Raw genomic sequence first — 15444 nt, forward strand, 5'->3', positions numbered from 1 at the left:
GGTTATTTGAATTAATTATTTAAAAATAAATTAACTAAACAAATTTAAACATTACTGCCTTTTGAAAAGCCTAACCAAAATCTAGTTTAGTTAGAAATCGAGTTGAAAATTTTGGTGAAATTCTGGTTGGATTCAAAAAAATTATATCTACTTGGTATTCATAAATACTAACAACAAACAATGTAGTACATGAAACAAAATCAACTCTCTAATGGTTTCCTAACTATCATTCTAAACAGTAGATAAACAAACTTCCAACAGCGATTAAGAACTTCCAACAGTCTACACCCGTTCACAAACAATTCAAACAAATTAAATAAAAAAAGTACCAATGAAGACTTGTTGTTCATCATCGGCGAGAAATCTATTCGATGTGTGTGACCTTGATAAGCAACAGTACGTATGTACTGAGGGAAAAAATGGTTGAAAATTATTGTCCTGTAAACAGACGATCGACCTCTCCAGTCTTTTCATCCAGTTGAACAGCAGCAATTGCAGCAGGCAGCTGCAGAAGCCAATTCTAATGTGTAACCTACAAGCAAGAACTCTCATGATTTCATCTTATCTCTCTGCTTGCTCACCAACTCCTCGACGGCCAGCAAAGGCTGCACGCTTCCTTGACCCCGATCGCTTCCAGTCCAATCACCCGTCAACAGTGTTAATGACTCGTCTGTGTCGCCCAAGGACACATATCTGCATTTACACGCTGAGCACTGCAGCAGCACTGGGGTGCAAGCCATCTATAAGCATTATATTAAAAATGGGATGAGACATGATCCCGAATGGAATGGGTGTTTCGCTGACAAAAGCAAGCTGAGCAAGGGAAGGGACAGATGAGGCTAGTTTTCTAGGGAAAGGACGATGGACGAGATCACATCAGATATCAATCAGTGGAGGACAGGACTGGTGTCTTTAATTCCGATAAGAGGGAGGAAGACAGATATACGGCATGAATTCAGCAGCTGTGTTCCATCTTTCACTCTGCGTCTACCTGCTCTGACCTTTAACCTTTTGGATCATACTGATCCCCGATACGGGGAATGGATTCTTGTTTCTCAGTCGAGCCAAGGTGAGCTGCCGAGCCATGGGGTCATTTCAACTAAAAGCCTGCAATGCATGCTTCTGTCGAAGAAGGCCATCATCACATCAACATGGTGCTGCATGCCCTTGACCTTTCTCTCACACGTCCAATCCAACCTAAAGCAGAAAGTTTTCAGATGTGATTGGACCTTTGCTTCTCTGATTGCCTTTGCAATGCCCTTCCTTTTTCCACATTAATTTAATGATCTGGATATCTGACAGCCGCAGTTGTTTATTGAGTTGTATATCAGTTTCACAAAGATTAGTGAGCAAATACAGCTGGGCAGACAACCGGAATCAAACAGCTTAGCTGCGTGCTTTCAAGGCAGATGATCATTTCATGGCTAAACATTTCACTAAGGCTTTGAGTTGCAGGTTTACATTGCCCCGACGTGGAACAGTTTGTTGATTTGTCTGCATATTATCAGTCTTTTTTTTTTTGTTTCGTTTCTGTGGTAATCCAGATATCCAACCCTTCCTTTGCTCGATCTGTAACAGGCCAAACAGCACCATCAAATGAGAGAAATAATTACAGAATTTTGATACCTTTGTAAACTGCACAATTTGGAAACTTGGAAGCACACCGAGAGCGAATTACTGAGAAGAGAATAAAAGTAAAGTTAATCAATGTCGTGCCTGCAAGGCCAACATGTGAAAGTACAGTGGTTTATTAGTATAATAATTATGATTTCTAAACAAATTAAAGGAAAGGCTGAGCTAATACCTTCGTACTGTTTCAAAATTATTATATATTCTCCAGCTGATGTGATGTCGGATAGATTCATAGCTATTTAAGGGCATCTATCTCCATGGTTGGGGAGAGTATCTGGCTTGAAGGTTTTGGAGGCCAAGCCTCCTCTTCAAAGCCCTGCCATGGACATGAGCGATGCTCTCTCCAAACTAGTATAGAAATTGCTGATGGCCTTCTGATACCCTTTTTACGGTTCTTGTTCTTGCCTGCATGTTGTTGATCTTTGCATATGCGATTAAGTATAGGGTTTTGTAAAGAGAGCTTCCTTCAGTCCACTCATGGTTGGCTATGAGATTAGATTAGCTGCCGACTCATTCATCCACGTGCTGAGCAAGTAAGATTTGGAGGCGTTTGCTCGGTAGATGTGTGAATGATGCGGGAGGTAAGTCGGATCTCATGCTGCCTCTGCTTGGACTGAAGGGAGCTCCCTTGTTCACTCCATCCTCCTATGCAGATATGTTTTTAAGCTCGCTATCTATCAAGTTAATTTGCATTCTTTAGTTTGCCTAAACACTTTTAAGTTGTTTTATTTTAGTTTCTCAGAAAGGTTTTTCTTTTCTTATCTAAATTTGATTTCCTTGTGCCTTGAATCACTCACATTCTTGAAATCTTCGTCCTCAACTAGTAATCATACGACAAGTTAATTTCTGCCTGCAATTATCACGTTTATTTGTGCAGCAAGCTTTACTCTCTTGCATATGAATGAATCCAACAATTTGATTCCAAAATGTTTCTAGAAATGCTAGTTAATGAAATCGTCGTCTACCTATTGAAGGTACGATAGTTGTAGCATGTCATTGAAAACCCTAAAAAGGTTCTTGCAGATTGTTTCCACTGTTAAGGATCAATCTCATTGGCTGCAACCCATCGAACAGCAGCGAGTGTATGTGTGCTGCGCCAGCAGCCAACAATAAATTAACCAGAAATGGATCTGCATATATTCCCCGTACAGAAGAATTCTTAATTCAAACCCTAACCCTAATACCTGCACGTGTTTTCGTTGTTCATAGCAGTGATCTCCGGCGTCCGTCTGCAGTCGTCGTCGCTTCACAAGTTCTGAGCAGCAGCACTAACTGGCTTAAGCAAAAGCAAAGTCAGGAATGCGTGCTTTGCGCCGCTACCTGAAGGCAGGACTCTTTGCTTCCCAACCTGTCTCAGGGAAAACATGGATGGTTCCATGCGTCGGCTGGCCAGTGGCAGTCTTGCAGTTCCAAGTGGTCATGGCGCAGTCCTCGATGCTGCGGCTGCTCCTGTTCCTTTCTTCCTCCTCTCTGCCTTGGCTGTTTTTTTAATCAGTGGCAAAGGGCCAAGTTGAGTGGGGGTTTGTAATATTAAATGGAGCTTAAACCTGTAAGGTTAATTACTGGATTATGATAATGGTAGACATTGTTTACTATTGGCTGCCATAATCTTGGGGGGAGGTTTAACTGTACTTAGCACTGGGGAAGTTAATGAATGCAAATTATTGTACCTGTAAATACTGTTCAATTATAAATACTTGATGTTCAAGCCTTTTTGCAAGACATTAGATATCAAGAGGTAGTTCTTTGTTTTATATGGCTTTTGTAGATCTTGATTTGAATGTGCACAATCAAATGTTACAGAATGCAAACCTTTTTCTTGTTCACAATCATCAAATTCAAGGCAAAATTAATAATAAATCTTGGGAACTTGAAATCCACATTTAGACAAAATCTATAGTACATACACAGAATATATAGAGGGATGCATGTTATAGAATATAGGCAATTATTAATTTTAAAATTAATAATTTACTCTATCCCACAAAAGTTACAAGAGGGAGGAATGCTTGTTACATTACAAAATGCAATAAATACAAATAGAGGTGTCCTTCAGCTAATACAACACATGATAGCATAGTACAAGCCAAAGCAGAAAAAGTAAAGTTAATATTTTTTTGACTAACCCTAATGGGCTCGATTCAATCTCTAGCTAATTTGACATCCATGTTACCTTACACGTTTGCAAATCATGTTTTGATGGACTAGTTGAGTTTTAGGATAGTTTATGTGGCTCATGAGTTTCTAGTCAACTGGAAGATGATTCCGATCTATTGAAACAACCTATGGTCGATTACAAGAACTCTAGGGAACATAATATTTATATTCAAGCAGTTGATTGGATGACTTTATTAAATCAATTGAAGAATCATGTTAGCTTATGTTTTGGATTTGATGTTTATATTTTTAAATTTTCAATCAACAAGATTGATTTGGTCCGAGATCAAGGAAGAGATGGATTAACTAGATCAAATCATCATTTTTTGAGTCGAAGTCTATTGTCTTTTGTCGGTTCTGAATTGGATCTTGACAAATCGAGTTCTGACTTCTGTTGGATTGATTTTGATGGATCGTCTTCTACTAAATCGACTTTTGTTATATCAACTTTTGCCAAGTCAGCTTTTGATGGTGTCCTACTGAATCAATTTTTGACGGGTTGGGTCATGACGAATAGAGTTGATTTTGTTAAAAAAGATTAACAAAAGATTCAATAGGAGATCAAATTATATCTTAGTGTGGATTCTCTGATGCTCAAGTTAAATTCGATGAAAAAGAATTGAAAAAAGAAAATAAGAGTAAAAGAATAGTGAGTCTATTGAATCATATATATATTTCAGTGGTATCACTATTACCTTTTGTATAGGGTGAAAAGATGATTTTATCATGTCTTCTTAGGAAGGTGGCTGACAACTTACTATAACGACTATCCTTTTACAAAGGCGGCAGATAACTTGTTATAACAGTTGTATCCTTTTAAAAAAACGACAGACATCCTGCTATAACGATTGCGTCCTTTTAGAAAGGTGGCTAACAACTTACTATAATGGTCGCGTCCCTGTAAGAAGGCGGCAGACTTAAATGTGACTCAACTTAACTTGGGTTGGACTCGACCGATAGCCAGTTGAGCTGACCTTGCTTTTAGGCACAAGTTGTCTAATTTGACCCGAGTTTCATCTCAGATCAGACAAAACGAGGGATATGTTGGCTTAGTCATGGAGAGGGTTGTGTTGATCCAATTATGGACCATACCAAATGGTATGGTCATCTCTACCACATCATAGACCATATTTGTAATCTACTAAAGTAATCATTTGCAACATTATGTGAGTGAACCTCGATTATAGTTTACAAGTGCTTTTGAATGTTATATTGGGCATTCTTCCACGTTATTGTTGAGCTCTATTGGTTGTTCTTCACTACCATCTATCTAGTGTCTAAATCACCTCCAAAAGTTGGACAATTCCAAGACTTTAATTAATTCCCTCTTTCAAACACTTGGGTATATCTTTCTCTTGTTCTTATGTGTTAGCTATCTCTTAGAGGGAGACTATAAGGTCTTATTTACACTCTCATATCTTATCTTTAATTTGATTCTTGTCGATAGAACTTGTTCCTAAGGTTTTAAAATAGTAAAAATAATAATCTTGAATTGATTTCTATCAATCGAGATTTATCATATTTGGCATATAGACATAAATTAAGAGCAAAAGATAATATCTTTGATCTGCCATATTAGTAGCAGCAACAACTTCTCTCGTCCTCTTCCAAAAGCAACATTAACATTGGTTTCTCCTCCTTCTTTCTCACTGTAGCATACTTAGCCGCCTTCTTTGTCGCTTTTTATCGCCGTGGTCACTCCCTCTACCTCCATCAAAGGGAAATCAAGATGATTGAAAGATCGAGATGTAGCACCGAAGCCAAGTACTTGACGATCTCAGAAGTTGGCAACAATATATCGATGATTTATCATTTCACTCTTTTTTTGGAATCTTGTTGCTCCATTCTGTTCCTCGATGCTCCCGTAGATTTTTTTTTTTTGATTTGATTGTGATTTGTAGAGGCAGATTGCCACAAGTAAAAAACAAACAATGAAAGAAATTTTGGAGCAATACTTCTTCACCTGGGAATACATTTTTTTACCCATCAAACATGATAATGATAACTATTACTTTGAAAAATAGAGTTTCTTCCTTTGCTTTATGTTCATGATGGAACTTCATCCCTACTGAGGATGCATTTTATGCTATTTGGTTTAAGAAGAATAAATTTGTCTTGACTTGGTTAATCATCATCAATCATCAAGTCTAGACTCCACTCCCAAAAGTACTATGAAAAAGATGGGATACAAATATTTTGGATCCTGCTCCATCTCCACTGCTCCATCTCCACTAATTCCTACAAACTCAACGACTAGTGATGATTTGTTCTCTATTCATGGTTCCCATCAATTTGACCACTCATGTCTCCTGGTAGTTCTGATGATGATGTTCCTCATCATATGCTTTTTTTTAAGCGAGATTTATGTACGATGTCCATTAGTTTCCACCTGTTATCCTCTTCCATTAGCTCTAATTATTTCTTCAAATTTTGTTGCACCAACTAGCTTTATATAGGCTGTTAAACACACAAATTGACGTGATGGGATGACTACAGAGTTTGATGCTCTTTTTTGTAATGAAACATAAAGCCTAGTTCTGCGTACTTTGTCTATGAATATTGTGGGCTTTAAATGAGTTTATCGAATCAAGTATCGTGCATATGACTCCATTGAACGTTACAAAGTTCGTCTTGTTGTTAAAGACTTTAGTCAATAACTGAATATTGACTTTAATGATACTTTTAATCTAGTCGTTAAAATTACGACTATTAGATTGTTACTATAGATAGTTGTTAGCTTCAATTGGCCGATATGACACTTAGATATTTCTAATACTTTTCCTAATCAATTTGAAAATACAAACTCAACGATTGGTGTTAATACTATCAAAGTTCACATCAATTTGACCATTCATCTGAGTAGTTCTGATGATAATGCTCCTCATCATATGCTTTCCTAAGCGAGATTTATGCATGATATATGCCCATCGTTTTCCATCTGTTATCTTCTTCCATTGACTCTAATTATTTCTTCAAATTTTGTTGCACCAACTAGCTATACACATGCGGTCAAAGACACAAATTGACATGCTGGGATGGCTACAAAGTTTGATGCTCTTTTCCATAATGAAACATAGAGCCTAGTTTCTCGTACTCCGTCTATGAATATTATGGGCTCTAAATGAGTTTATCGAATCAAGTATCATGTATATGATCCATTGAACATTATGATAATTATTAAATATAATATCATATATTTTTCTATTTATTATTTGGACAACGTATATAAATAAGCATTACAATAATAAAATCATCAAAAAAACACTTATTTCTTTCATTTCTCTATGTCTTTTGAAATTAAGAACTCAAGAATTTCATCACGTCTCTTGTCCCCACACTCTTGGACAAAATGGACATGTCGAGAGGAAACATTGTCATGTAATGGAAAATGGCTTACCTACTCTTAATCATGCCTTAGTTTCTCTTAAATTCTGAGATGATGTCGTCCAAACCTCAGTATCTTATCAATCTTTACCCCCTCCACTACTTTAAAACAAAAACCACCTTGGAGAGACTTTATAACCACCTTTCAAATTACTCATTCTTCCATATCTTTAGTTACACATGTTATCCTTAGTTACGACCTTACTCTAAACACAAGTTAAACCCTCACTCTCAACAATGTATTTTCCTTGGTTATAGTTATTTGCATCATAGGTACCGTTGCCTCCATATTTTGACCGAGCGGATATATATTTCTCGACATGCTAATTTTGATGAGTCTCTTTTTTCCATTTGCAATTGCTACCTTGGACCCTCCGTCAGATAATCAAGGCACATTTCTAATATCATTGAGTAGTATACTAGAATCTCCACTGATTGTTCCAATAGGACATATTGAAAGTACAAGAGGGATGATATCTTGGGTGCTACTTCATCTCCACTAATTTTTGCAGACTCAGCGGTTAGTGACACTCTTTAATTATGATTCCCATCAGTCTGACCACTCATCTCCGAGTAGCTCTGATGATGATACTCCTCATCGAATACTTCCTCTAAGCGATATTGATGCACGATGTCCACTAGTTTCCACTCGTTGTCCTCTTCCACACACTCTTATTGCTTCTTCAAATTTTGTTAAACCTTTTAGCTTTACACAGGTAATCAAATATCCAAATTGGTGTGCTATGATGATTATAGAATTTGATGCTCTTTTCCGCAATGCAACTTGGAGCTTAATTCCTTATACTCCATCTATGAATATTGTGGGCTCTAAATGGGTTTACCGACTCAAGTATCGTAAGATGGATCCATTAAACATTTCAAAGCTCATTTTGTTGCTAAAGACTTTAATCAACAATCAAGTATTGACTTCAAAGATACTTTTAGTTCGGTTTTCAAAATTACAACTATTTGATGTGACAATTAAATATTTCCAATGCTTTCTTCATGGACATCTTGAAGAAACTGTTTTTATGGAGCAACCACTTAGATTCATCCACCCGCAACTTACACACATGTGTGTCAACTTCAAAAATCTATATATGGTCTTCGGCAAACACCTCGTGCATGTGCATGGTTTAATCGTCTATCTACTTGGCTTCCTACTCAGGAATTCTCTTGCTCAAAAACTAACTCTTCCCTATTCTACAAATGCAATGAGCAATTTTTAATATTTTTTGTAATTTATGTGGATAATATTTTAATAACTGATAGTAGTCGCTACTTTACTTCATCTTCTTCATCAAGAGATTCAAGATTTTAGCAACGCTCTTTTTTCCCATGGTATAGAGTTTATTTCACATTCTGAAGATTGTCTTCTCTCTTAGAGCAAATATATTTCTGGACTTCTGCAACGAGATAAAATGGATAGTGCATGTCTTATCTCCACACCGATCATTGAAGGTGGTTTCACTATACCTTCATCCTCCCTTGTAATGGCTGACCCTCAAATCTACTAAAGCACTGTTGATATCCAATGATATGTCACCATCATATGATCCAACATTGCTTTCATTGTCAATCGTATTTGTCAATTTATGCATTCTTCCACTAAATACTATTGGAAAGGTGTTAAAAGAATTTTTCGCTATCTCAAAGTCATATTCTACATGATCTTCTTTTATATCATCAGTCCTTGCGAGAGTTGATTGCCAATAGTAATGCAGATTGGGCCAGATTTTCTAAGATAGATGCTCTACTTGTGGGTATGTCATATTTCTTGGGAGAAATCTTATTTGTTGGCTTTCAAAAAAAAACAACTTCCAGTCTCTTACTGAAGCTGAATATAAACTATAGCTAACGGGACGTCCAAATTATTTGATTACAATCTCTTCTTTCAGAATTACATCTTTCCCCAATCATTACACTCAAAATCTAGTGTGATAATATTGGAGCGACTTATCTTGCAGCTCATCCAATTTTTCATGCTCGTACGAAGTATGCGGAGATTGATTTTCATTTTGATGTGTGGCGAATCAACTTTCAATTTCTTACGTCTCTACGAAAGATTAAATTGTTGATATATTCATCAAGACATTATTTAGACAACAATTTACCAAGTTAGCAATCAAATTCAACATTCGGACACTCCTGTTGAATTTGCCTAGTAATGAGTAATGACAACAAAGAAAATAATAATGGATAATAATATTGATTGATTTCAATCAATCGATATTTATCTTATTTGACATCATAATTAAAGATCCATATGAATCGATAACAAAAGATAATATTTTTAAATTTATTATATTCATTATTATGATTATAATTGTTATAAATCTTCTCATTATTATTTAGATAACTTATATAAATAAAACCTTTATCTTCAATAATAACATCATCCAAAATTATTATTATATCTTCTTTCTTTCTTCATCTTCACTCTGTTTCTATCAATAAAATCGTCAAAACACTTATTCTTTATTTCCGTCTCTGTTTCTTTCGTTCCTCTCTGTCTTTCCCAATTAAGAACTCAAGGCCGACCTCCTGCTATTTCTATTATTAAGCTCGTCCACTACAAGAAAAGGCAGCAACCTTTTTCAGATCATTCCGTCCGCCAATGTCTTATGCCATCGCTTAAAGAACGGTGTGGGCAATCAGATCTCGGAATCATGGAAGAAGGCAGAAGTATCGAACGTCGAAGCCGCAGCGAAGCCGGCCGAGTCGAGCATGAAATCCATGTAGGAACTGTAATCGTTCGCCGGAGTCACAGCAGAGAACAGGTCTCCGAAGTCGCTCGACAGCCAGAAGCTGCTCGACTCAGGGGTGGTGGGCGAGACGACGGGAGGCGAGACGGCGCCGCTGGCGGGCGTGGAGGCGAAGGAGAAGCAGTTGTGGTCTTGGTCGTCGGAGCTGAAGCCCTCCGTCTCCACCTTGAGGCTGGTTTGCAAGCTGAGGAGGAGCTGCCGGTCTGGAGGAGGCTGCTGCTTCTGCTCCGGCTCACTCGATAATGCTGGCGGCTCTCCGGCGCCGGGCTGATGCTTCTTGCTCTGGAGGCAAGTGTGGTCGCCTCGATAGGTGACGTCGATGACAGAGGGGTCGTCGTCCGATCGCTGCGCTTGCTTCATCGCAGGACATCCAGCAGCGTTGCGGAAGGTGCATCTGAAATATGCTCTGCCAAAAGATGATGATGATGATCTTTAGATTTACGATCCATGTCAAAAATCGCGGAATCGAAGATTGAAAGGGGATGAAGGCAGACGGCGGCGACCTCGGATACTTAGCTCCGAGAATGTCCTTCTGCCCGTATTTTCGCCAGCTAAAGCCATCGTCGTGGCCGTCCAACCCCAGCACCGGAACTCGGCTCGTCCACTTCCTCAGCGTCTTCCTGTTCCAGAACCAGAGAGGGAATTAAACGCACGCCACAGTTAACCAGCTCACGCTCTCTGCTGCTCCTCCGCTTTACCTCTTCTTGCACATCTCCTTGCGCTGCTGCTCCTTCAGCGCCCGCTCCGATTTGGCACTGCAGCCGCTATTGGAGTGCGGGGAGTTCGCCGCCGCCGCCGCCGCTTGGAGCAGGTCGGAGTTCGCCGCCTTGGCCATGCAAATGGCCGTCTTGAAGCAGGACTGCGCCCGCAGAACGAGCTGCTTCTCTTGCTCCCCAGGACAACGTGCGGCCATGCACGAGCACAGTTGCTGCAACTGCGCCTCGCCTTGTGTCAGCACCGCCACCAGCGAGTTGAGATCCCAGCCGCCGCCAGCAACGGCCTCCATTGCCAAAATTAAACTAAAACTTCTTTTGAAACAGAAAAAGAAGAGCAACTTCAACTGGATCGGAGATGTGATGACGGCGATATCTATCAGCTAACTGACCGATGAATGGAGTGTCTGGAGTGAGGATTTTAATGAGAAGGATTGGGGCGCCGGTAGAAAGGGTAGGAAGTTTGACTGAGACCAGCTTGTGGTTCTTGGATCGGTCAGACGTGGACTGGTCAATGGTCAAAGAGTGGAGTGTACAAGAGTGGAAGTATTTTGCTGACCAAATTAAAGGTTGACTTCTAGAAGCAGGAATGATCAACGGAGAAGAAGGGTAGCTTGGACTGGGAAGCTTCTATTTAATTTCTTACTTGCCAAGTGACGTCATCTGCGGCTTTCATTTGTGACGCGGAGTGGGTCCACGTGTGAGGCCACTTAGATTTTGGTTGGATTTGCTGAGACTTAGATTTTTGTTGGATCAGATGATCTATGGAGCCAGTTAGTTGGTCAGTGCCAGCTGGGACTGTCTGTCCGACACACTCATTTAGGGTTCTTCTAGAATTTAGGTTCCTCGTATAACACATGGTGTAAATTAGGCGGCAGTTTGGTGACCAAAGAGTACCTTCTTTCCCTTAGTCTTTGTTCCCAGCTTTGAATGGTAGGGGAAAACTTTGGCTCAGTGAAAGGGAAGGGAAGCCGTTTAATCATTGGAACAGGAAGTTAGAAAACAAATGTGTATTTTTTTTATGATACTTTTTATATCCAACTTTTCGAACGGATTAAGTTTGAAGATGATGGATTCGATCCTATGGAAATTTTTCACTAATTGTGATTGTTAGGATTTTTTTAGAAATCAATCACGTTGAACAAACATCTTTTATTGAAAATTGATTTTCAGATGCTCTGATTTGCACCATTTATATTTTGCCACTTGTATTGTGTCCGCACCAAATGTGTTTATGTGAATTGAATTCAAAAGGAGTGGCAATGGTTGGTACACATGTAGAATAGTGTTCTTGGACCACTTCGAGGATATTTTCAATTTGTATCTATAGCAATCATATTTATCTTAACTAAGGAAAATGCTTAGCTTTTCCTCTTTCATTAACTTGACTTCCTTGCTTAAGTAGTGTGATGTGGTAAGTCTTATCCGGGCTCGACGTGGCAGGGTAGATCAACAGATAGTCCAACCTAGCCGATCCCGGGGTCCACGGTCAACGTTGTCCTAGGCATCCAGGCCTAGCTAAAGAAGCCGTCCGTTCGATCTGTCCAGATAAACCTGCTTACCCGGCCTATTGGGTCTCGCAATCCGTTTGCCCGGTTAAGCGAGGCAAAGGTTAATACCGGGTAAACGTCCCACTCCAGTATCAGCATGCAGGTCCTTTAGTGATCAGTCTACTTAGCTTACTCATACTCCTCCATTTACCCGGCATGCACGAACATTTACTCTATTTACCAGGGTAAGCTTATCTAGCGTCGGTCCCAGGTATCCGCATCACTGCAATGTCATAGCCCGGGTTATCCGTCGCCTAGCCTGTCCTAGTTTACTCAGTTCACTCAGGCCATCCAGCCTGCTCGGCCTGCTCGTCACGACCCTTCTTTTACCCGACGGATCCCCACGGTGTCCGATCCCGGGTAACTTGCCTTGTCCTATCGTCAGCAATCAGCTCACTCAGACTACTCATTCTACTTGGTCTACTCGACCATCCAGTTCGCTCAACTTACCTGGATAATCCCGGTCATCGTCGGTCCCGGGCATCCCTTCCCACTCCGACATCAATCTCGGCTCAAGTCTTCTAAGCTAACAGACAGATATAGTGCAGACAATCAAGCGTGTGAACTGTTGTACAGGGGAAAGGCTATGGTTACACCCTCACGCCTCATCTCGTCATTGCTGCCAACTTCCTACTTACAGCTAAACGACAAAGGTGACGTACAACATCACGCCGCAGAGCAGTTATAGGCATATTGCCCCTGTTTCCTAGATGTAACCCTACTGGCGTAGGTGTCAGCCACGTCCAGGTTCTGTCCCTCCGGATACCATCACAGTCTGCTCTCCTGACAGATGGAATGTTCGCCTCGTAGGTATATCAACTCCCAAGCAGGTATCAGTTCTCTCTCTGGACTCTCGCATTTTCACAACTACTACTGCTATTCTTCCTTCCTCCATCTTTGCCGGAGACTGACTTGAGCGTCGGAGTGGTCTGCCGGAACTCCCCGGCACCAGCTAATCCATTCGTTCGTGGTGATCTCGCAGGTTTCCTTCCTACCGGGGCCCGCTATGGTTGAGATGGCATTTCCTTGACTGGTGGATTGACCGTCGGCGGTATTTGACCGGAACAAGTAGGTTATAATAGAGTCAAGTTGAATCAAACGTCATGCTTTTCAAACTTTTTAGTAAGATAATTGAACCGAGATAAGCCATTGTAAAATTAATTAAATTACTAAAGTAATTATTCAAGTTTAGTTTTTTTTTATTTGAGCTTAATTTATTTATATGTTATCGAATTAGTAATTCAAACTTATTTGATTATTATTTAAATTTTTTAAAAATTATTATAAACCTAATAAGATTTTTCCTGTTGATCATAATTCATGAACGATGAAGGAATATATAAATGAGTTATTTAAATATCAAATTTACTTAACTTGATTAGTTCAGACTTAGATTAAAAAAAATAATTGATTTTCATAAATAAATTATTTTTTTAATAAATAAATCGGTCGCTCTATCTTGCATCCAAGCGACCTTTCCACGTTACACGATAAAAAGCAATCAAAGATTTATTATTATCTTTTATGCTTGCCAAGTGCCAACACTCTTCCTCGCATTCATTCTTTTGTTTTCACTTTTTTTAATTTAATTTAATTTATTTAATTTAATTTCCAGTTTGTTTCTTCTCTTCTTCTTCTTCTTCTGCAACTAAGGTGGAATCCGCCAGCTTAGCTCCACACGACCGGCTCCCGCACCACAGTTTGTTTCTTCTCGCCGCTGGGCGACGGTGCCGCGTTGTCCTCTGTTTTTCCTTTCGTAACTTGCCCTTGTCGATCTTGAGCTTTGGCAGTTTTTCCCTGCGTTTGCTCACCTGCTGGCGCCGCTTGCTGTGATTGATCTTGAGCTTGCGCAGTTTTTCCCTCCGTTGTCCTGTCCGCCGCAACAGTTGTTTGCTTAGATTCCTCAGCTTTGGCGGCTGGCGTTCCGGCGCGAGCGTCCTGGATCTCTCGCTTCAGTCGCTTCACCACCTCCTCGAACTCGTTGAAATCAGCCACGTCAAGCAACATCGACGAGCCCTCCTTGAAGAACTTTTGCCCATGGAATCCGCTTCGGATTTCCCGCATCTTCTCGTAGCTCTTTCTGGCTTCGTCTTGTTGGTTCAGCATGGTGTGGATCACCGCCTAGAAATTAAATTAGAACATGACCACTAGTTAAATAATCCATGTTTAATCGATGGATCGGCTTTGTTCCTCACCCGATATAAAGGAACTCGAGCATCTGCAGAAGAAACGTCGTCACTTTGCAGGCACGAGTAACTCAGAGCCTTTTTGTACTCTCGCTTGCAAAATTGCAGGAGAACAGGAGTTACTAACTAACGTTCATAGAATTATGTGTTATTGGAATGACCTGAGATCGTTTAATTGTACCTGGTAAATGTTCATTTCGACCAGTAAGAGCTCGAGCTCATGGATCTCGTGCGTGTGCTCGGCCTTGGCCCTTTGATTCTTTATAGCGTCTTCGAGCAGTTTGATTACTTCCTTCTCTTTTCCGCTCATCTCCACGACTCCCACGCATGCCTGCGCGCCATCAACTCATATATTAAAATATTCTCAGCTGAAGAAGAAGAAGAGGATCAACAGAAGTTTTGTTGCATGGTAAAATAGCGAACATATAATTTGACGAAGTCGATGCGGGGCTGTTCGAGCTCGCGGCGCATGTCATCGATGGTGGCCTTCAGCTGGGCCTCGTCGAGCGAGGCGCCGTGGAGGAGCTTGAACCGCTGCATCGCCTTGTCGCCGCCTTGCAGCATGGCTATCGACATGGACCGGGTGACGGGCGGCGCCCGGGTGACAGGCGCCGCCTGGGTGACGGGCGGAGGCTTCTTCTTCTTATGCTGCCACCACAGCGACAGGCACACCGACGTAATGATGAGCGTGCCCGCCGCCGGGCTTTCCAGCACGCGCAGGCAAGCGCCGCCCACAGCCCGCGCCGTCGTCGCCATCCACCCCGACTTCCGCGTGCTCCCCGCCGCCGGCTTCGCGGCGGGGGTCACGGAGGCGTGATCGATGGGGTAGACTAAGACTTCGGTGGCCATGATCGATGCACACGGAGCAGATTGGAATCATATATATCGCCGGGCGGCGGCGTTGATTAACCATGCAAGGCATGGATGAATGCCTTGCTTAAGACAGCAGAAAAGGTTTGAGTGGTAAAAGCATAAAGGTGTTTGTGGGAGGAGGCCGACGTATCAAAAGAACAAACCATTGTTCATAGGAACAAGAAAATTGATATGCTTCTGCAAT

General features: G+C 40.8%; 2 protein-coding genes across 2 annotated transcripts; both read right to left on the bottom strand.

Annotated features, from left to right (window-relative positions):
- Positions 1-9579: 9579 nt before the first annotated feature.
- LOC141832109 (WRKY DNA-binding transcription factor 70-like) lies at positions 9580-11033 on the bottom strand. Its single transcript, XM_074719591.1, has 3 exons — positions 10637-11033; positions 10442-10558; positions 9580-10344 (listed from the first exon to the last, which is right to left on the bottom strand). Exons 1-3 carry the CDS (start codon positions 10942-10944, stop codon positions 9828-9830), a joined length of 942 nt encoding a protein of 313 aa, XP_074575692.1. The 5' UTR covers positions 10945-11033; the 3' UTR covers positions 9580-9827.
- A 2653-nt stretch (positions 11034-13686) lies between these two features.
- Positions 13687-15236, bottom strand: LOC141832686 (uncharacterized). The gene is made up of 4 exons (XM_074720143.1): positions 14811-15236; positions 14569-14718; positions 14397-14480; positions 13687-14322 (listed from the first exon to the last, which is right to left on the bottom strand). Exons 1-4 carry the CDS (start codon positions 15234-15236, stop codon positions 13870-13872), a joined length of 1113 nt encoding a protein of 370 aa, XP_074576244.1. The 3' UTR covers positions 13687-13869.
- Positions 15237-15444: the final 208 nt, after the last annotated feature.

This window comes from Curcuma longa, chromosome 7 (assembly GCF_044706935.1).
Source record: "Curcuma longa cultivar G26 ecotype Majalengka, Jawa Barat chromosome 7, ITB_CL_G26_1.1, whole genome shotgun sequence".
Taxonomy (NCBI): Eukaryota; Viridiplantae; Streptophyta; class Magnoliopsida; order Zingiberales; family Zingiberaceae; genus Curcuma; species Curcuma longa.